This window comes from Schistocerca cancellata, chromosome 2, assembly GCF_023864275.1.
Source record: "Schistocerca cancellata isolate TAMUIC-IGC-003103 chromosome 2, iqSchCanc2.1, whole genome shotgun sequence".
Lineage (NCBI taxonomy): Eukaryota > Metazoa > Arthropoda > Insecta > Orthoptera > Acrididae > Schistocerca > Schistocerca cancellata.
In genome coordinates this window covers 529774889-529798215 of record NC_064627.1, presented here as the reverse complement: position 1 = coordinate 529798215, position 23327 = coordinate 529774889, and the positions used below count along the sequence as shown (strand labels likewise).

The 23327-nt window shown below is 39.2% G+C and overlaps 1 protein-coding gene across 3 annotated transcripts in view; it reads right to left on the bottom strand.

Annotated features, from left to right (window-relative positions):
• Positions 1-23327, bottom strand: part of LOC126162079 (myeloid leukemia factor) — a 145491-nt gene that overhangs the window by 3731 nt on the left and 118433 nt on the right. The window contains exon 7 of one of the 3 annotated variants that reach the window (XM_049918353.1): positions 8676-8725. The exons of the other annotated variants lie outside the window; for them this stretch is intronic. Coding sequence (XP_049774310.1) covers positions 8707-8725 — 19 coding nt within the window. The 3' untranslated portion in view covers positions 8676-8706. The remainder of the gene's footprint in view (positions 1-8675; positions 8726-23327) is intronic. 3 annotated transcript variants of the gene reach the window in all.

Below are 23327 nucleotides of genomic sequence, written 5' to 3'. Positions count from 1 at the left end.
TTTATGCGTCATTCATTTTTTACCAACTTATCCTGGAGACTTTAGGACAAATTTACCAGTTGTTATTTTCCCCCCTCCTCAAACTGCAGGTTGTTCTTGTACTCCTAGGAAACAACGGACATAACCTTTCTAACAGATTAAATCAGCTTAACGTTTACTTGTGCAAGGCTGTCAATACTGTTTCACTGCTTATTGATTTCTGGTACAAAGAGGACCCAGACTATCACAGTAACATATCTGCGCAGTACAGTTTTAATGCTGTTCAAACATTTAAGAAATTATATTTCACAGTTGCCTACAGTCAGTATTCACCAAATGTGGCAACCATTTTGCACAATTCCTTCTTGTAGTTATATATTATTATACAATGGTACAAATACATTTCAATTTAGCAGGTCATTTCTTAAATTGTTAAAATGTCGGGTGTGCTCGCCTTATAATGGGTCACAGGCTAAGGATTAATTGCTCTTGGTGGTAAAATATCTAAAATAGAAACTCAAGAGAGCATTACTTCAAATCAATCACAGTGAAATGCCCAACACCACTGCTTCAGATACTCATATCCAAAAATATTATGCAGGGTAAAGTAACCTGGATTTTTCCAGGATTTCTGGTTAAAAATACACTTTCTCCCAGACGAAAATACACTTTTTCTGTGTCAAGTAACAGTATACTTTTCCTCGGAACTGTGAAACTTATCAATCCTTTTAATGGTTGTGGATTTATACACCGGCATAGAATTTCCCGGCACTTAGAAAATGAAACTCAGGGGAGAAAGCACGTTTTGGAAAGATGTCCGACGTGCAGCAACATGTACACTGCATATTTTCGTATTACGAAAGTATAAATTCGAATTCCACCAAACACCACATGTTACCTTCCCAAGGATTGAAATAGAGACTGCGATGCGGTTTTGTAAGCCAGTTGTAGCTCGTGTCATGCGATCTCACCAGCCAATGACAGCGGATATTCAGAGCAAAGGACACGTGATGTAGTCAGCCAATAGGAATATCACAGTTAAGTAGTGTGAACACACAAATAGGAAAATGTAATGGTTTAAATTGCTACATCGAGTGTCGCTACAACAAAAGAAAGCTTTTACGTATAGTAATGGTCTCTAAGATTAATAAGCTGCAAGAGAAGCTAAGCTTTCACACATGATGTTGATCTTTTCTTTGCGTGTTAAACTTTAAGACACATCACAAAAATGTGCCAGTAAAAATTTTGACAACTACATAAATGTCTAATCTTCTGGGCTTGAAAATATTCTAAATGGTCATCCTCAAAGATTTGATTTTTGAATGAGAGTCAAACGCCCTGTGATTTAAGAAATTCATCAGACATTCATGCACAGAGTTCATCTTGTGTAAAAGGAAATTTACTTTACTTGAAAGGTATGCTTCTTTAACAACAATTTGGAATATTTTCCCGCGACCTGTTAGAAATAGATTAATTTCAGCAGTTGCGCCAGATGACAGGCGTCGCCGCACTTGCGCAGCTACGATGATGCAGGAAGCCCGTACGTTCGCACGTATAAAACATTGAAAGATCTTACGTTATGTCATAACATAAACAAGACATTCGAGGATACACCAAGAGCATGGGCATTTTGTGAACAATACTAAAATGCATAAATCGGCTTATAGTGCACATTCATATGTCCAGATTCAGATGTAAATTTTCTTGGAGTATCACTACAGTATTATCTCATGTTAGGTTCTTTATTATGGCATAATAACCATACATGCTAGAAGATGAAAACGTGAACTTAAAATGCAGCTAACAGTTGAAACTAGCCAATGGTGTGGAATTAAACACTTCGTTTCAAATAAATTGCCTGCCTCAGCAGGAAAGATTAATGAAAGTCAAATTTCTTTAACAAATTGACAAAAATAACTTCATTGTTCTGCAAGGCGATGAACGCTTCCCTGTCAAAGGTGGAAACAAAATAAAATCTGAAACTAATAACATATTTTAGCCTTCCGTAATTATGTGAATGTATTTTAGTTCCTGGCCACAGAAATCCGTTTTCTTTTCATTTGACGTGAGAGGAATAAACGAAGAGGAAATAGCAAAATCACTTAACGTAAACGCAGGTCACATGGAGACTACCACCTCCTACTACAACTCAGACTGATCTGTGCATCAGGTTCAGATCTACAATATTTCCGAACCCGGGCAATATTAGATAGTGGTTCTCCCCCTCCCTCGAGTGTTTGAGGTAGGACGTCAAATATTTAAAAAATCGATTTTTCAAAAATATCTTCATTTTGTAGCGCACGTCTTTCTGAAGAGTCTGATACATAAAAGATATATGTTGAAGGGAACTTAAGACATGTTATTTGGTCTCAAGTGTGCTGAAGTGCAGTGCCACGCCTCTTCACAAAGCATTCTTCCATTACACGTCTCTGTATTTTGCTCTGTGCAATTCAAACGTGTAATATTTTGTAATGGGTGCCATCAAACTACATTCAAGCCAGTGGAAATTAAAATGTCCTGTGGTGCCTCTCCTGCTCCCAGTCAGCCTGTTTGGCATCCTGACCCTCTTCAAAAGATCTCCAGAACAAGAACGCTTCAGAAAACTTGCAGTCTTTAGTGCCTGTTAGCTAATAACTTGCTGTTTTGTGTGACATAAAATTAAATATAGGATACATAAAACGAGTAAAGACATGAGACAAGCAAGACAGTACACAATTCTTCAATCCATAAGTCCTAGCTTTTTTTTCTCTCTAATTTTGTCACAGCTTTATATGGCATACTTTCCTTTTTGGGAAAGAATCTATTACCCTATCAAAGTTTGTTAACATTTTGCTACATGAAAAAACGAAATGTCGTTACCTAATACTAGAAAAGCTGTTGTTAATACAAATAGTACCAAGACTGGTGTGGTTTCTCAATCTGATTATGTGTATTTTGTCAGTCTGCTAGATAAAACGAAACAAGCCTGTAGTACTTTACTTTCAAGTATTCTATCTCATTTGTATTAATAACATCATTGTTACATACAGCAAATAAACGAGGCTGTTTTGGCACAAATGGTCATTTTTATAACACGACAGAATATAATTCATGAAATACCAATATCGAATGCCTATTAGGCCTACTACAAGCAAAAAGTTTCACATTTCATTCATACACTCTAGCTTCTGAAGCATGAGATTGAAAAGTAGTAGCACGAAATTCATATAAAAATTTAAATATTCATATGCTTCCGTAATTTGTGAGAGTCCCTGTTTCTTCACCCTCCTCGTTCTTAACAAACAATCCTGTCATCACTAATTCTGTAACTATTCCTGCCAGTGTCAAAATTTATTTTGTGATTAATTTCACAAACCCTGCCACAATCACCGGTTTTATTACCCTGCATTTATTCTCTGGTTAGGCATTATTACGTGTTTGTACAACGCGTTTTCCGCGATACTCCCAGAACAGAACTTAGCGGCTGCTAGCCAGGGACTGTATAGTTGGCCCTTAGTGGTGTAGCGATCTGGCCAAAAATTTTCCGTCAAAATTTCATTTTCTTGGCTACACGGAGAAGACAATACGTAATCTGTTAGTCGTTTATTTCCACTGTGGCAGTCTGAATCAATGGAATTCGCTAGTAATTATAACAACGCTCATCATTTGCAAACCCAGTCAACCACATAAACAGCGATTGTCATTCATCCTTTTAGCTTTATTCGCTCAGCTTGTATAGACACGTCCCCTTTTGTCTGCAGGAAAGTTTATTTCTAGATGAGACGGGGATTCCACTGACAGAGACGTCACATACACTATGCACACATTCAGAAATCAACTGACGATTCATTCAGAAATCAAGTTAGAATTTGATCAAAAATGTTCAAAAACCAACAGGGATGCATTCAAAATCATATGAGTAATCGATAGACCAACGTGCGCAGGTTCTGCTAGGTGCTTTGTGAAACAAGGTCTTTTCCTCAATAATATGAATTCTGAGGATATTTTGGTACAATATGAGACTCTTTATGACCAATATGTGCAAAAATAATGTGGGAAAGATGAGATTTAACAATGTGAAATATCATCTGTTTCACACAATGTTATTCAAGTTTACCCTTAAACAAGTGAAGAGAAGCATATGTCAATGGTAAAGACTGTCCTTGACAATCATCATCTCAGACAAAATCAATAAAAATTAAATATGACTGAGAGGCTGAGGTACTTGACCAGGAATAAATGAAGCAAAGGAGTAAGAAATGAATTTTTAGTACTAAAGAATAACCAGCTGAACATCTAAAATGGATAGGATATGGTAACACAGGGATTGAAATAATTCTGGCATCTACGCATATCAATGAACATGAGCAGCAGCGGGGCAAAAACACAGAATAAAATCACATTAAACACTGATCAACTATATTTTACTATGGTCTACAACCTTGCAAAGCATTAAGTGGAACCATTCAAAATGTTTATTCTCCAAAAAGATCTTGAGAAGTGAATCAACTGGGAGGGGGAGGGGAAGAGAATAAACAACAGAAGATGTGAGCAAAGGCAACTACCCACCCAGAGCAGAGGAGGGTTTGGGACCATCGTTTAAAACAACCTATGCAAGGAATGACCAGTCTGACAAAGACATAGTAATTTGTCAGGTATTCCTGTGTTAGCATTATTAACACCTTCTGAAATGGGAGAATTTGCAGTAAAACTGCCAGCAAAGAGGTTGACGGCCAACAATATCTTGTTATGTTACAAAACTTGTTGCCTCCGAGGCTGAATGAGGACAGCTTCATTTTTACAAATATGGAGCACCCCCTCAATGGAGTCACCATGTATGGGAATATCTGAATGAAACTAGACTGAGTCACTGGATTGGTCATCAAACAGCTGGCAGTTAACACTTCTCCACTTGTGCTTACCTGAGTGTGGGAGGCATTTGAGTACTGATGCAGTATTATTCGTGTTGATGATGGAGGACATATTGAATATCTGTACTCTAAAACATGAGCAGTTCATAAATGTGTGTCTGAAATTTCAGAATTGTTTGTCTTAAGATTCAATATAAATACATACATTCTTTTTGAAACACCCTTCATTTCAAGACGCACTAGTTCAGAATTTAAGAGTAACAACGCTTGCAACCTAAACACACACATTTCTCACAAACTAGTAAAATTTTTAAATTTTACCCACTATAAACTATTTCCACACTATTCATTTGTGTTCACAGGAAGTCTTGTTTATAGAAGTGGGACTACTCATCAGATACTATCTGATGTGTCATTACAGTTTCACCGATTATAAAACTTCTCCAACCTAGTTAAAGCAATCTTTACAAGTACTTCCTTCTCCATATATTATTACATTTAAGTATGGATGACAAATCTGTTTTCACAACATTTGAAACTACAACTAGAGTATGTTAAACTTTTTTCATCTTCAAAAGATGTGAAATCAGGTTTCAGACATACCACAGAGTGCTATTCTAATACAGCAATTCCAGCAATATTTTACACTTTTTTTCCAACTACGCTGCCAGCCAATATTACCATAGTGTTAAAATTAAAATCTTTCACTCTTTGAAGGTCAATTCACCTTTCAACTTTATCACGTCAATAAGAATTCATTACCATTACCCACACCCCAGCACTGCTTCAGTGTAGGGATGTGTCAACCCAAGTCAGATGCAAGGCATAAATATTTTGACACAGCTGGTCAGCAAGAGTGCAACATGAACACTTGTGAGAGCTAAGCGAGAAATTGTAAGACAAGCACACACGAAACTGCCTTCATTGCCCTCTTAAATGTTAAATAAGATGCAACAGATAGGATGCAACAACACCTATCAGTGACCTGACGGAGCAGTTAGAACTACTGACAAGCAAATTAAGCAAATGTAGCAGAGCCAGAGACAGCTGACCACTTGTAATAAACTGGACCAATTAAGTTAATGTAACTAGTGTGTCTCAGCAAAACCTTCTCTCAGTTCAGGATAAATAACATGACCAGCTAGCTTAGACAGTCAATCAGTAGGATTGATGGAAAAATTTGCAAATTTGTGGTATGGTCTTAGGGGACCAAACTCTCGGGCTTGGGGGAGGGGGAGAGCCGCACGGACCATGACAAGGCACCTCAGACGGTGCGGCTAGGATTTACGGCAAATTTCTTGTCACTTGCACCCAATTCTCTGATTATTTTATTGTTAACATTTTGTATAAGATTGTTCCAGTATTTTCACCCTGTGACAGTCATACACAGTATGTCTGGTGTAATGATAGCAATTCCACAACCACAATTAACTGACGCTGAAGTCCAGGAATGTATCTACCACTAATGGGTAGGCCATGGGTCCTCCCACCACAGTTTCAGTTCAGGCCTCAAGATGCTTTGACCCTTCAGCTTTGTACAGGCCAGAGGGCATACCTAACCGGCAGGCCACGATCAACATACATCACATCAGACTTCATGGCATCCAATACCATGGTCCTCCTGAAGGGACAATTCGGGCAATGACCAGAGAGGGACCGAGCATTCTCAGGGTGGCATGTGAATCAATTATACATGCACCTCAGTCACACCTTCTTTGATCTGCCCCATGGAAAGTGCCTTTGAATTGGCATGTGGACACCTGCCAGGCCGGCAGTCAGGTGTCGATGCTGACTGACAGTGATCTCTAGCAACACAGTCTACCACTGACGATAGCAGATTGTACTACAGCCTTCATAGCAACCGGGCGACTCCGAGGCTACAGCAATGAGGTGTATATTGAACAATAAAGTGAATATAATAGAGGGAAACATTCCACGTGGGAAAAATATATCTAAACAAAAGCGCTGGCAGGTCGATACACACACAAACAAACACAAACATACACACAAAATTCAAGCTTTCGCAACAAACGGTTGCTTCGTCAGGAAAGAGGGAAGGAGAGGGAAAGACGAAAGGATGTGGGTTTTAAGGGAGAGGGTAAGGAGTCATTCCAATCCCGGGAGCGGAAAGACTTACCTTAGGGGGAAAAAAGGACAAGTATACACTCGCACACACACACATATCCATCCGCATATATACAGACACAAGCAGACATTTGTAAAGGCAAAGAGTTTGGGCAGAGATGTCAGTCGAGGCGGAAGTACAGAGGCAAAGATGTTGTGTGAAAGACAGGTGAGGTATGAGCGGCGGCAAATTGAAATTGGCGGAGATTGAGGTCTGGCGGATAGTGAGAAGAGAGGATATGCTGAAGGGCAAGTTCCCATCTCCGGAGTTCTGACAGGTTGGTGTTAGTGGGAAGTATCCAGATAACCCGAACATCCACACATTTTGGTAGCTCTCCAGAACAATCATCAAAGTGAATTCAGTTACATGTTACGCACATGAAGAAATTTGTGGACACTCCTCACATAACTGAGGCCATTATCAAGACTAGAGGTGATGTTTACATGATATTAGCATAGTCTCTCCTGGGAGTGACTAATTTGATATATACGCACATGTATTCCGTCAGCTCTGAAGGGTTTGTCCTAAACCATAGCAATGCCCTCTCTTGCTTATTTGCCTATACACTTATCAGTGAAAATTATGGCAATATGTTAATCATTTATATGATACTCTTAAGCGATGTGTTTTACTACAGCCTTACTGGTTATCATGTAACAATGATATGTATTATAAAAAATCAATCATGAGATAATATATCAGCATGACAGAAACAATCTTTTGTCAAACAGTAGAAAAATTTAGTCTAGCAGAGTCCATTAGCATACACTGCCAGAAGACACCTTGTATACTACAGCAGCTAACCAAGGTGCCATCTACATACTTAAATTTTCGAAACTGATTATTCATTAACGTACTGCAACATATCCAAATATATCACTGGGTATTGGTAACCTGTGGCATCTGAAATGTATCCTCACAAAAACAAAGTGCATGCATGAAAGATGACATAGTAAAAGCATGCATTTGTAGTCATATGAATTAGACTTTGAGCAGTAACTGGATGAAGGTTACAAAATTTTCCCTTTTTGCTTGTTAAATATTTAAGTTTTATTTTGGGCTGCTCTTTCATTTATATGATACAGATATGAGCAAAATTTCTTTGCTGTGTTTTATTGCTTTACAGATTATGTGGGACACGGAGACACTGACAAAAAAAGTCATAGACAATGCTGTAATGCAAACCACTTTACAGACTCATGTTTGTTTCACTTTACAGAGACGTAGGATATTGAAGAACCAAAAAAGTGAAGAATGAGCTCTGGACCTGTTCACAACATTGTTAAAAGCAGAAGATGTGTGTGTGTGTGTGTGTGTGTGTGTGTGTGTGTGTGTGTGTGTGTACAAACATTTGTGTGACAATTACACACTGCTCAATATTGGTGCAATTAATCTTATATGGTGTTCATTATTTAAATAGTTAGTGAACTATCATTAGGCTTACAGGACTTCATACTAAAAGGCAAATTGCATTCAACCCAACTTCTGCTGGTTGTATAAGCATACTATTTGTACAGGCCGTAATTTTTAAGAAAAGACACACAAAACTGCAGTGGATTTAGTTTAAGATATACATTATTTTTACACCACAAAGAGAAACAATTGGTTAATGACAAACATTAGTTCTCATGACATTCTTAGAAAAAATGACTCTCTCAACAACGGCCTTAGCAAGTGCTAAGTCATATGTAACATACTCAAGCTTAGCCTGAGCTACTTACATGGGCTTAATCGGGCGAATATTTATGTTTATCAATACTTTCTGTTGTACCTGAAAAGCGAAACATCAAAAGAAATGTAAAGATAGAAATAAAATTTTGAATTACAAGGATAAATGAACAGATATTTAAGTGAAAGAGTGAAAAAATTTGTTACTTTTCCAAAGAGCTGAAGTTATCCTAACTGTTTGTTTCACATATCTTTTTGATTTTTTGCAATCTCTCTTTAATAAAATAATATAAAACATCAAAAGCACCAATGCAGTGCCAGATGGAAAAAAAATCTACCAACTTCAAATAGAAATATCTCACTTCTTCACTTCCTCATTACATATATCCGCAATTATTGTACCCTTAACCGTATTTTGGCAATGAGACATTGTATCAAGACAGTACAATACTGGATAGAAGTGATTAATGTTGAACTCTTGAGACAACTTCTCTGCAACATATACCATGAGATGGGCTCTGTGGGACCCGTAGTTTAAACTGAGATTTAAGGCGCAAATAAATTGAAATTTTTAATGTTGGTTACATGATATTTATTTTACAATTATTCAAATATTGTTTAAATACTCCTCATTGATTTTGTTGCGCTAAATGAAGTCTGCAGTATTTTTCATTTCATCTCACGAAATCAAATAATTCTGTGTGGTTTTTTAAACAGTAATGAACTGTAAGAGAACTTGATTAAATAAGAATAATATTATGTATCTCTATAACAAGAGAATCTTCACATAAAACTAAATTTCAGGGTTTAAACTTCCACACATGAACTGCTTTTGACAGGCGCAAAAAGAAAGTCTGCAAAATTTAAATTCAATGTTGGGATCTAAATATTTTTATCAGCACTCTGAACACATTTGATTTTAACCAACACTAAGTACTTTGTTGCAGAAGCAGAAAGGTCCCCATCACAATTTTCCTGAAATTCTTCCTCAGACAGATCCTCTACTAATGTAGCTGGTCTCTGGATCCAGTAAAACAATCTTATTTTCATATATTTTTTTTTAACTATATCACTATATCTTCCTCCATCCAAATAAAACAATTTCATCAAATTGAGAATTGTTAAAACTGGCCTTGGGGAGAGGGGGAGAGGGAGGGGGGGAGGGAGAGAGAGAGAGAGAGAGAGAGAGAGAGAGAGAGAGAGAGAGAGAGACTTTACTTTAAGCATTATACGCTGTTTGAGAAAGTGCAGCACCCAGAAGGCATAGTGAGCCATCAATGTAGCTTTGTATGTGTACACACCTGCAATTCTCTGCGACAGATAGAATGGCAATCAGAGTGTATTAGTGTTGACTGTGTTTTGTGTTATTCCAGTCCTGGTAGGACACACAAGTGACATGAAAAGCCTCTGATGATGTGTGATCACTGAAGGACATGGTGAAGGACACCTCAATGCCAACCAGCATGGATTCCGAAATCATCGATTATATGAAAACCAACTCCTACTTTTCTCACATTGCATGCTGGAAGTTTGGCTCAAGGCAGTCAGATTCAGTATTTCTTGATTTCCAAAAGGCATTTGACTCAGTACACACCTATGCTTATTTGTCGACAGTTCAAGCATATGGGGTATCAATTGAAATTTGTGACTAGATTGAGGACTTTTTAGTAGGTAGGATGCAGCATGTTCTCTTTGATGAAGGGCCATCGCCAGAAGTAGAAGTAACTTTGGGTGTGTCCCAGGGAAGTATGTTGGGATCCTTGCTGTTCATGTTGTATATCAATGACCTTGCAGACAATATTAACAGTAACCCAATACTTTTTGCAGATGATGCAGTTGTCTACAACTAAGTACTGCCTGAAAGAAGCTTCATAAATTTAGTCAGGTATAAGATTTCCAAGTGGTCCAAAGATTGGCAACTTGTTTTAAATGCTCAGAAACTTAAAACTGTGCACTTTACAAAATGAGAAAAACACAGTATGCTATGACTGTTAATATCAATGAGTCACTGTCAGAAGTGACCGACTCATACAAATACCAGGGTGTAACTGTGGGGATGTGAAATGGAAAGGGAAGAAACACTAATAAAGGGCAGCACGATTGGTCACAGGTTGGTATAATTCCTGGCAGTGTCACAGAGGTACTGAAGGAACTGAAATGGAAGACCAAGACAGATGTAAACTATCACAAGAAAGTCTTAATGAAGTTTCAAGATCTCACTTTAAATGATAACTCTAGGAATATACTATAATCCCTCACTTATTATTTACATAGCGAATGTTAGAGTACGATTAGAATTATTAGTGCCATCATTCTTCCTGCATTCCATGTGTGTATGGAATGGGAAGAAACCCCAATAACTGGTACAATGGGAGATACCTTCTGCCATGCACTTCACAGTGGTTTGCAGAGTTATATGTAGAAGTGGAGTTACTCCTCAGTCTTAGGCATACTGAGCTACAGAAAACCAAATTGTGATGAATCATTTTGTGGTAACATCAATCTTGATAAACTATTGATAGTTAATAGGAAAGATAGAAAGAAAACAGGTCAAACCAGAATATAGGAAAAATAAATAAATAAAAATACCAACTAAATGAAGTAGGGAACTGTGTACTGAAGAGTCAGTCAGTAGGCGAAAGGAGGAACAGGATTGAAAGAGCCATTAAGGATGCTGCAGAAGAAACAACAGCCATGAGAAGCACAGGAGTTTGGGAATGCATGGCTGAAGATTTTAGTTTAACAACAGAGGAAAAGGATAAGGACAGAATGAGATTGTTATAAAGAGAAACCAGAAATAATGTGGAGTAATAAAGGGAATTAAGAAGGAAACTGAGATGACAAAAGTCATGGTATAGCAATATGCAAATATACAAATGGCTGTAGTATCATATACACGAGGTATAAAAGGACAGGGCATCAGTGAAGCTGTCATTTTTATTCAGGTGATTTATGTGAAAAGATTTCTGACGTGATTACAGCCACACAATGGGAACTAACAGACTTTGAATGCGGAATGGTAGTTGGAGCTAGACGATAGGGCATTCCATTTCAGAAATCCTTAAGAAATTCAATATTCCAAGATCCTAAGTGTCAAGAGTTTGTTGAGGATACCAAACTTCAGGGATTACCTCTCACCAAAGACATTGCAATGGCAGACGACCTTCACTTAATGACTGAACAGTGGCATTTGCGTAGAGTTGTCAATGCTAAGAGACAAGCAACACTGTGTGAAGTAATCATAGAAATCAATGTCGAATAGACAATGGACGTATCCATTAGGACAGTGCGGAGAAATTTGGCGCTAATGGAATATGGCAGCAGAGGATCCAAGCAAATGCCTTTTCTAACAGCACAACATCACCTGCATCGTCTCTCCTGGGCTTGTGACCATATTGGTTGGGCCCTGGGCGACTGGAGAAATGGCGTCTGGTTAGATGAGACCCAGTTCCAGTTGCTAAGTGTTGTTGGTAGGGTTCGAGTGTGGTGCGGCCCCACATAGCCATGACCCCAGGTTGTCGACAAAGCACTGGACAAGCTGGTTTTGCTCCAGATGTTCCAGAATGGTGTTGGCTGCATTTACATAGAATGGATTGGGTCCTCTGGCCCAAGCAAAATGATCACTGACTGGCAATATTTGTGTTTGACTACTTTGAGACCACCTGCTGACTTTCATGCTTGACTGGTTTGAAGAACATTCTGGACAATTCAAGTGAATGATTTGGACACCTCAAATGCCCCACATGAATCCCATTGAACATTTATGGGACATAACGAAGAGGTCAGTTTGTGCACAAAATCTTGCACAGCATCACTTCCACAATTATGGACGGCTATTGAGGCAGTATTGCTCAATATTTCTGCCAGGGCCTTCTGATGACTTGTTGAGTTCATGCCCTGTCAAGTTGCTGTACTATGCCAGAAGAAAGGTGGTCTGAGAATATTAACAGGTATCCCGTGACTTCAGACTACCCAAGGAAGGACCACTGTATACTGCACCAAGCACACTGCGACCTGTTCACATCTGTGCCTGCAATTTGGAATAGGTAACAGACTCCCTGCAGCCTGTGTCGTCCTTTACCACTGGTCAGAGACTAGCAGCAACCGAACTAGGAAATTACCATCGCTTCCACAGACTGCCATTAGCACAACACTGACACCTGTACGAGGGGGGTTTGAAAAGTCCATGCAAAAATAAAAACTACTTACATGTTTTGGTAGACCTTTTTTATTTTTCGACATAGTCTCCTTTTAGACTTATACACTTCATCCAACGCTGTTCTAATTTGTAGATCCTTTCCGAATAATAGGAACTGTCTACAAAACAGCTATTAATTGCTGCAATCACCACCTCGTTTGAATAAAATCTTTGTCCCGCCAGCCATTTCTCCAAATTAGGGAACAAATAGTAGTCCGAGGGAGCCAAGTCTGGAGAATGTGTGAAACCAGTTGGAATCCTATTTCCATTAATTTTGTGACCACACCTGCTGAGGTGCATCGTTGTGATGGAAAAGGACTTTATTGTGGTCCAATCGCCGGCGTTTTTCTTGCAGCTGAGTTTAAACAGTCCAATAATGATGAATAATATGCATCTGTAATAGTTTTACCCTTCTCCAGATAGTTTTACCCTTCTCCAGATAGTTTATGAGGATTATCCCTTGCAAATCCCAAAAAGACAGTCGCCTTAACCTTTCCGGCCAAAGGAATGGTCTTCGCCTTTTCTTGTGCGGATTCTCCCATGGTAACCCAGTGTTTAGATTGTTGTTTGGTCTCAGGAATATAGTAATGTATCCATGTTTCATCCACTGTGATGAAACGACACTAAGTACTGTGGATTCTTCCTGAACAGCTGCAAATCATCCTTGCAACACTTCACATGATTCTGTTTTTGGTCAAACTAGAGCAATCGCAGAACTCATCTTGCGGATAGCTTTCTCATGTCTAAATGTTTATGCAAAATATTATGTACCCGTTCATTCGAGATGCCCACAGCACTAGCAATCTCACGCACATAAACTCTTCTGTCATCCATCACCATATCATGGATTTTATCAATGATTACTTAAGTTGTAACCTCCACAGGGTGTCCAGAACGTTGAGCATCACTTGTGCCCATATGGACACTCCGAAAATTTTGAAACCACTTATAAACTGTTCTAATCGAAGATGCAGTCACCATATTATTTATCAAGTTTCTCTTTAGTTTCCCAAGGCATTTTGCCTTTCATAAAGTAATGTTTAATCACACATGAAATCCTTTTTTGTCCATTTTTTGACAACCACTTGACTTCCTTGATACACACAAATGCCAAACACAAAGAAATAGACCAATATTGCTGAAACTTGGCGTGCGCTCTTTCCAAAGATGCTACTAACTAAACATGACCTCTATACTTGCCAGTGGTGCCATCTCTCAGTCTGCACGGACTTTTCAAATGCTCCTCGTATTTGGAATAGTGTCGTAACCAAGGACTGGGGACTGCTAATGAATGGCATTTCATTATGTTTCATGTTTCACCCTTCTGCCCCACCCCCAAGGACGATTGCTGCTGGTGGTGATGCCAACTTTAGGAGAGGTCCCATTCTTTCAACGTTCTGAAAAGGCACAGTGGTACTGCCAAAATTCTGGATACTCAAAGTATAAAAAAGGCACTGGTACAGTGTTTGCTAAGGGTTTGGAGAAAATGATTACAAAATCCTACCAGATAGGTTCTTTTGCTGCTGACATGTTAGCAAGACAAACATTCACTCTTGAATTTATTGACTGCATATAAGTAGAAAATGTATGACCATGGAACATCCTGTTGACAGGTGATACCTATTTCCACTTCCAAGGACATGTCAATAGGCAGAATATAGTCAACAGAAAGTTTGCAAGCACATCAACTAATAGCACTTCATTGTGCACAGCTGACTGTGTGGCACAGGTTGATGGCATTGTGTGTCGTAGGGCTGTATTTTTTCTGGAGAGACAAGTCCTGCGGGTCCTGTTACCCGTACTGCCACTGGTAAATGCGTAGAGAGTATTTTGCACACCACATCATTCCAACCTTTTCACAGTATGAATGTGTGCTTAGCATCTTCCTCACATTGCACAGCCAGTGAAGTGACAGCTGCAGAGGTGCATCGGAAATGCTAGAATTATCAGTCATTTCCCTACAGCCCAGCAATCAAGATGACTATCTTAATTCGTGTGACTTCTGGCTGTGGGGTTACTTGAAAGATGTGTTCAGTGCTCCAATTTCAAAAATAGTTTAACTGAAGACACACTGCACAATGCATTCTAAATGTGACCCCCGAGAAACTCCTATCTCTTGTGGAACATGCTGTTTCTCGATTTCAACTTGTGGCTGGAAAAAGTGGGCAGCATACTGAATGTCTTTCACCAGCCTCATGACAATTGGGAATTGATGTAATTTTGCTTTTTATGCAGTTTTTGGTCGAAGGACAATTGAAAACTGATTTTTCCATCCAACATATGGTAGAGCTTGCCGTGGTAAATGGGCTTACCTAATAAACAGCATCACAACTGTTGACTGCCAAACTTTAGCAGTCTTACACAGTGAACAGCACAGATGGCAAAACTGTGCAACTCAAACCGTAGTCATCTTATTGCGATTCATCTGTTATTTGTAGCTGACCCCATTTACATTAAGACGCTTACAGTGATATCGCTTGCAAAATTTTTCGCTCCACAACAATAAATGTTTAAATGTTGTTTCAGTTTTTAAATCTGATCCAGTAATAAATGTCTTGTAACCCTCATTCTACAATAACAAGTTCTTATGACAGTGTGCTTCAAGGTACTGGATTGGCTCACCTCCCAGATTAGTATCACATTTTTGTTGGCCACAAACTCTCTGCTGAATACTTTGTGCAACATGTTGACTCAGAAAACATTATGAAGTATTACATCTGATAACCTAACCCAAAAGTTCTTGACAGTTGTTGCCTCACAATGTATAAACAAAACCAGCTTTAGTTCTACTAGTTAATGCCAATAGTTCCATATCAATGAATGATACAAACACAGTATGTGAAGTCATCAAATTAATTACTGATTCTGTGATCATTATGTTGTACAGTCAACTATCATGTGTACTTGGTGAAGTTGTCACTTTTCAAAATGCATTAAGCCAATATGCAGACAACTTCCTGTTATTACCTAGTCTTGACTCACCATTAAATACTGCATTAGAAGTAAGTTCAAATGCATCTGCTGTTGTCCTGAAGAATAGCTTCGAATTGAAATGTGATATGGAAGCATACATATGTTGCAGTAACTAAGTTCAAAATGCCCAATGAGAACTGCAATTACAAAGACTGTCAATTACACGTTTCTTGAGCGCAGAGTATGGTCTCTGAAGCAACATTACTGATCCTTCCCCACGGAATGCTAATTTCCTGAATGTTTTTTGAAAGACCGCACTGCTTAAAAATTGTATTTTGTTTCCATGAAGCCAAAACATGTTACTGATTGACTATCTGCAATTTATGATATCTGGTGGAATCAAGCATGCACACACACTTTCACTTTAAGTAAGATATACAGAATGATTTTTCACAAAAATGGAAACAGACAAATTCTTGCTTGTAACTTAAGCTGCATATGACTCTCAAATAAGTAAAAATGCACAGAAAGTTAATGTCATGTTACTTACATGTCTTATGTCAAATTTGTTATAAAGCAGCATGTAGCTCTTTATGTTACATATGCTTTAACTATAAAGGCATTCCATTCCAAAAGGCAATATACTTCACAATAATGCTATTGTGAAAATATTTGGTTTTCATTCCCAAACAGTTAAAATTAAAAACAACATATTGCTCTGTTGGTTTTATTTCAGAGTATTATTCAATAACAGAAGCAGCCCATAAAATAGCGTATGTTTGCAGCACCCTATCTGACAAATGGAGTAGGAATGGAAATGTGGAAAATCAGGTTTTTTTTTTCCAAATTGTAAGTACATGATTTTCCTGAAATGCTTGCAAATTTTATACAGGTAAATTCTATCTAAAAACAGTCTTAATAATTTAATTGGATAGACAACAAATCTACTCACCAAGTAGCAGCAGAACACACATATGAAAGACAGTTGTAACTGGCAAGCTGTCAGAGACAGTGGCTCTTCCTTCGGGCAGAAAGGTTGAAGGGGAAGGAAGAGGGGTGAAGGAAAAGGACTGAAGAGGTCTAGGAAAAGGGGTAGGTCATCCAGAAACGCAGATCAGGGAGACTTACCGCATGGGATAAGAAGGAAAAATTGATTGTTGGGGACTGCATCACACGAGATTTGAAAATTTGAGAGCTTAAAGGTTGATTATGATGTTTGGTCTGTGGGGCACTCAACTGTGCAGTCATCAGCACCCGTACAATGTCCCAATTTTTACACATACCTTTTTTTTTCCACAGAGTAATCCAGCCACTGTCACAAATGATGATGATGATGGTGATGATAACACAAACACCCAGTCACTGGGCAGAGAAAATCCCAAACCGGCCAGGAATCGAACCCAGGACCCCATCATCCAGAGGCAACAATTCTAGCCACAAGACCACGACCTGCAGACGAGCTTAAAAGTGGAAGACAGGGTATTATGCAGACATAGATTACTTAAACACCATGCATGAGTTAATAGCTAAGTGCATTGCATGTAAGAGGTGGGTGTGGGGGGGGGGGGGGGGGGTGAAAAATAGACAGGTAACACAATGAAGGATGTAGGAAACTAAAATGGAGTGAAGGAAAGAGTGGTTACTGTGAAGAAATGCTGAGATGGAAAAAATTAACATAAATTAAGGCCAGGTGGATGACCAGGGGGGGGGGGGGGCAATGACTTCTTGTGGTCTTAGTTCCCACCTGCAGAGTTCTGAGAAACTGCTGTCTGGGGGAAGAAGGCAGATGGCACGGGTGGCGAAACAGGCACTGTGGTCACGATTGTCATGTTGTAGAGCACGCTCTGCAGTAGGATATTGTGAGCTGCCACTATACAACCTCTGCCCATTCATCCTAATTGATAATTTGGTGGTAGTTGTGCCATGGAGGCCAAACAGTGTTTACGTAACAGCTGGTAAACAACATGTGTCGCTTCACAGGTGGCTATCCCTTTGATTGTATGGGTTTTCCAGTTACAGGGCTGCTATACGTGGTGGTAGGAGGGTGCACAGGGCAGGTCTTGCAGAGGGGACAATCACAGGGGTAGGAGCCATATGGAATGGAGATGGGTGCCAGAGGAGGATACAGTCTGACAAGAATATTGTCGAGATTGAGAGGGTAACAGAACTATTCCAGTTGAGGTGGACAAAATTTCAGACAGAATAGATCTAATTACAGGGCATGATTTTAGGATTACAGGGCATGATTTTAGGAAGTCATGGCCCTGTTGAAGTAGCTGATAAACACATTCCAGACCAGAATAAAACTGAGTCACCAGTGGTATGCTCCAATTTTTTTTTTTTTTTGGAGGAATTAGCAGTACCAGGATTGGATGTGATGGCCCGGGAAATCTGCTTTCTAACTAGGCTGGTGGGGTAATTACATTCCGTGAAGGCTGAGATGAGAATTGTAGTGTGATGCCGTAAAGAATCTGCATCCAAACAAGTAACTTTAACTCAGATGCCAAGGCTGTATGTGAGGGAACGTTTGATAGGGAAAGGATGGCAACTGTCAAAATGTAAGTACTGTATGTTGGTAGGTTTAATGTAGGCAGAAGTGTGTAACTAGCCTTTGGTGACGAAGAGATCAACATCGAGGAAAGTGGCGTGGGATTCGAAACAGGACCATGTGAAATTTAATTGGGAGAAGGTCTTCAGGGATTTCAGGAATTTTTAGCATGTCAGCCTCACAATTCCATGTGGTAAAAATGTCATCAATGTATCTAAACCAAACCAGGGGCTGAAGACATGGATCCCAGGAAAGTGACCTCCAAGTGAGTCACGATGCGTCATTTGTGTAGGAAAGAGACATCCTGGTTCCCATGGCTGCACCCCTGATGTGTTTGTACATCTGCCCCTAAAAGGTGAAGTAGTTGGTAAGAACAAAGTTGATTAAGGTAAGTAGGAAGGATTATTGTAGGTTTGGAATTGGGTGGAAGCTGACTGACGAAATGTTCGGCAGCAGACAGACCATGTACATGGGGAATGTTAGTATACAGGGAAGTGGCATCAATGGTGACCAGCAAGGTATGTGGTGGGAGTGGGACATTCAGATGAAATGGTTGGTATCTTTGATGTAGGAGGGGAGTGTTTGTACTATGGGTTGCAAGTGTTGATCAGCTAAAGAAGATATATGTTCAGCGGGTGCATTGAAGCCAGCAACTATAAGACAGCCAGGATGATTGGGTTAGTTCTGTTAAAAAGCAGATTTTCTGGGCCATCACATCCAATCCTGGTACTGCTGACCCCTTAAAAAACTTTGGAGCACACCACTGGCGACTCCGTATTATCCTGATCTGAAATGTGTTTAGCAGCTACACTGACAGAGCCATGACTTCCTAAAAATGATGCCTTGAAATGAGATCCATTCTGTCTGTAATTTTGCCCACCACAACTAGAATAGTTTTCTGTTGCCCTCCCAATCTCCACAATATTCTTGTCAGACCCTTTGCTCCTCTGGCACCCATCTCCCTACCGTATGGCTCCTACCCCTGTGACCATTCCCACTGCAGGACTTGCCTATGCGTCCTCCTACCACCACCTATAGCAGCCCTGTAACTGGAAAAACATGTACTATCAAAGGGAGAGCCACCTGTGAAATGCCACACATCTTATACCAGCTGTTATGTAAACACTGTTCAGCCTACATTAGCACGACTACCACCACATTATCAATTATGATGAATGGGCACAGGCAGGGGATGTATAGTGGCAGCTGGAAGTATCCTACTGCGTATCCTACTGCAGAGCATGCTCTACAACACGATAATCTTGACCACGGTGCCTGTTTCATCACACGTGCCATCTGGCTTCTTCCCCCCAGACAGCAGTTTCTCAGAACTCTGCAGGTGGGAACCAAGACCACAACAGGTCCTTGGTTGTCACAATCCACCTGGTCTTAATTTACGTTAATTTTTTTCATCTCAGCATTTCTTCACAGTAATCACTCTTTCCTTCACTTTGTTTTAGTTTTCTTCATCTTTTACTGTCTTACTTGTCTATTTATCACTGCCTCGCTTCCACCTTTGTTACATGCAATGCACTTAGCTATTTACTCATGCATGATGTTTTATCATTATCTCTGTCATGCATATTTCCATGTCTTCCACCTTTAAGTTCTCAGGTTTTCAAACCTTGTTTCGTGCACTCCCCAACAATCAGTCTTTCCTTCTCGTCCTGTATGGTAAGTCTCCCCTGACCCACAGTTCTGGGTGACTTTCCCAAAATCTACTGCTTTGCCTAGCCAGTCCTTTTCCTTCACCCCTCCTTCACCTTCAACCCTTCTGCCCGAAGGAGCCAATGGCTCTGAAACCTTGCCAATTAGAACTGTCTTGTGTGCGAGTTCTGCTGCTGCCTGGTTAGTAATTTTTTGGTTTGTCAATAACTGATTGCTTTCATTGTTATAAAAACTGTCTTTGTAGTAACTGGTCAACTCCTGGTTTGATTAAAAATCTTCAATAGCAAGGTCATTAGAAGTGGATCATCCAACCCTTAATCTTAGTGTGAACTATAGTCTTTTTAAGGTCCCGAGCCAGCAAACACTTAGGGAGTTAAACACGTCTTCTGGCCTTTGATTTGCGTCTAATGCACATTATTGTTCATATTTCATAACAAAATTGAATGGTAAAAACTAATAATTTATGAGACAGGATAGCAGTCCAGTGCTTTCTTTCGTAAGATGAAATGTTGAATACTACCAACAGACACACACAAAACTGCGGGAACACTATACTGGTTTTTGAAACTATTGGTTCTTTTTCACGGAGAAATGAGTCCTCACAATGTGTGATACCCTTTCATTCTAGGGTTTGACTGACATGCATTTCCTTTCTACTTTTCTCCACTCTGCCCCCCCCCCCCCCCCCCTCCTATGCGAGGGAGGAACTAATAGCTTCAAAAGGAATGAAATCGTCATAGCCTTTACTTGTGTGTGTGTGTGTGTGTGTGTGTGTGTGTGTGTGTGTGTGTCAGCAATACTAAACTTCTTGTCTCCAGGAGGTACGTACTGGACAGCCATTCCTCTCTGCTTAGAATTTTAGAATTATGTCAACTCAGTTGTTATGCAATTACAAACGAATTATTTTTATTATTTACCATTTTTACCTGATAAGACGAGGTTTTTTTCCCCACAGATTCATCAATCGAAAAATACGGGGTCATCTTATAGTCACTGATTAAACTACTACTGCTGAGTTCAACGTTTTTCCATTGTTTAACGGCTGATTATAGGGAGTCATTTTACATTTACAGATGAAACTTTGGTCAGTGAGGATTCGTACAAATTTATTTTTAAGGATTCCAAAGGTAGGATTTATCACACAATAACTACATTTGAATAAGCTCTAGATTTCCTGATAGGCCTGAGTGCTCGATGCAGGATTGATCTTGCTCGAACAATCTTGACATTTGATGCGCGGTGCTAGTGCAAGGGATAGTAAAGAAACTATGAACTAGCCACTACAACAATCTAATGCTCTGCTTAAAAAACTGAAAGTTTTACGAAAAACCCAAAGAAATAGCACTGAAGTGCATGAACTTACAAACTTTTGTTGTATTTGAACAGTTTTGCAATACAAGTTCTTGTACTTCTACAGCTACCGTATACAGAAATTCATGTTACTTTTTACGTAAGGGTAACATTCAAAGGCAAAAATCTTTCCCTCATAATAGATTACTTGACTCTGAAACCAACTCAATATTTTATTTGGTTACGAGAAATTAATGATATAACAGATGGCTTATCAAATGAGAAATTCTATCACTGTTCATGCCTTACAACACCAGGGGAAAATGTTGCCACCTTTAGAACAAGATGGTTGTATTCAGATGAAATGAGAAAGAAAATTAATCCAGAATTAAATGTTTAACAAATAAAAGTCACATTAAACTGAAAGCAATTGTTATTGCAAGAATAAATTATGGTGGAAAACCAATTGTGGAGATAGTACAACAAACGTCACTAGATCAGAATGAGCGAAAGTTCAAGTACTGGACTGAATCGTGACTGCAATTTTTTATTTACATAGAAGCTGCTGCTGTTATGTACGACCTGCACCCTAGCAGAAGTGATAACTACATCGTGTGTGGGGAGGGACGGTGTGGCGCAGGCAGCAAACGTCACCATGCCAGCAACCATGGACATCTACATTGCATACTTTGACTTTTTATGATCATCTACCACGTTTCTAATCCATTTTTTACTCTGAACCAAACCGACTTTAGAATTGGACAAATAGTCAACAAAAGCACACATTTCTGCAGGTGATTGTAAAAGTCTAGATTGGAGCTAGTGGTGCACATAGTGTTTTGTGAAGCAATGCTGTCAACACTATCGTGAGGTATGTTGGGAATGATGTGTCAGCTGCTACTTCTCTACAACTGACGAGAGAGTGGTGGGCAGATTAAATGTTTGGGAGCAAGACACATTTTAATACTCTGAGAAGCAAAATTCGCTATTCATTCAGGGGGAAAAAACCTGTATTCTGAGGTCCCACATTAATTACAATTTCAGAAATCACAAAATATTTGTGACAAAGAAGATATAAGTGTCACAGCTGTCCTGTTAGGATTATGACATTTTAAAATAGTGATACCACAGACAACAGGCTAACTAAACAAAAAAGGGGATGAAGATTAAAATTAATGTAAACAATTTCTTTTTGTTCATTTTTCCTTGTATTAGCAAAATAGAGACAATCAATGAATGGACAAGTTTAGAATATGTGTTACATGAGCTTTTTAGGCAGATATGATGCCTTAGGTCAGTAACAGTCATTGAAATTTTGATTAGACAGAATATGTTACGAACACATTTTTCCAAAGGAGCCTTAGTCAGGGTTTCTTTATACTCAGGTAAATACGGTCCTTCCACTGAAATATGTCAGGGTGAAGAAATTATCTTCTACAATAACAAGCTAAAATTCCAGTTTTTGCTTATACTGGCCAGATAATATGAAATATAGCTTCTTTGTCCTCACATTTATCTTCCATTTGCTCGCAAAGTGGGTTAATTTATTGTGTTAGGCTAGTAATTTTAATATGCTGCTGAAAGTCTAACCTTGACTTAAAATTACAGCCAATATTTCACTTCAAGAGTTTGTAACAGAGCACAGTGCCACTTCCACATCACACCGTGCCTGTGTTAAACAATAGGCTCCTTGAGAAATGTTTATTTTAACATATTCTGCTAATCAAAACTATAAAATTCTTTGTTGATGTTAAATATCTGGCCAAAATGTTAACTTTATACAAGGCACATTCAGAAGGTAAGTGTACAGCGACTAACAGACTGTCATTTTTTGGGAGTTGGCAACACCGAGTGGTAGAGGGGTTCCCCTGATCAGAGTGATCAGTACAGGGACATGGTAAGTATGTAAACTGATGATGGTGTGACCTGTTGTGTGAAAGATGTTGGTAAGAAGTACCATCAAGCACAATTCATGTGTTGAGATCCACTTCTTACTCGCAGAAGGAATAACATCTACCAAAATTTTTTTGTGAATCAAAACAGCGGGAGTTTTATGAACAGGATGAGTTTTTTCAAGTGGTGCAAGGA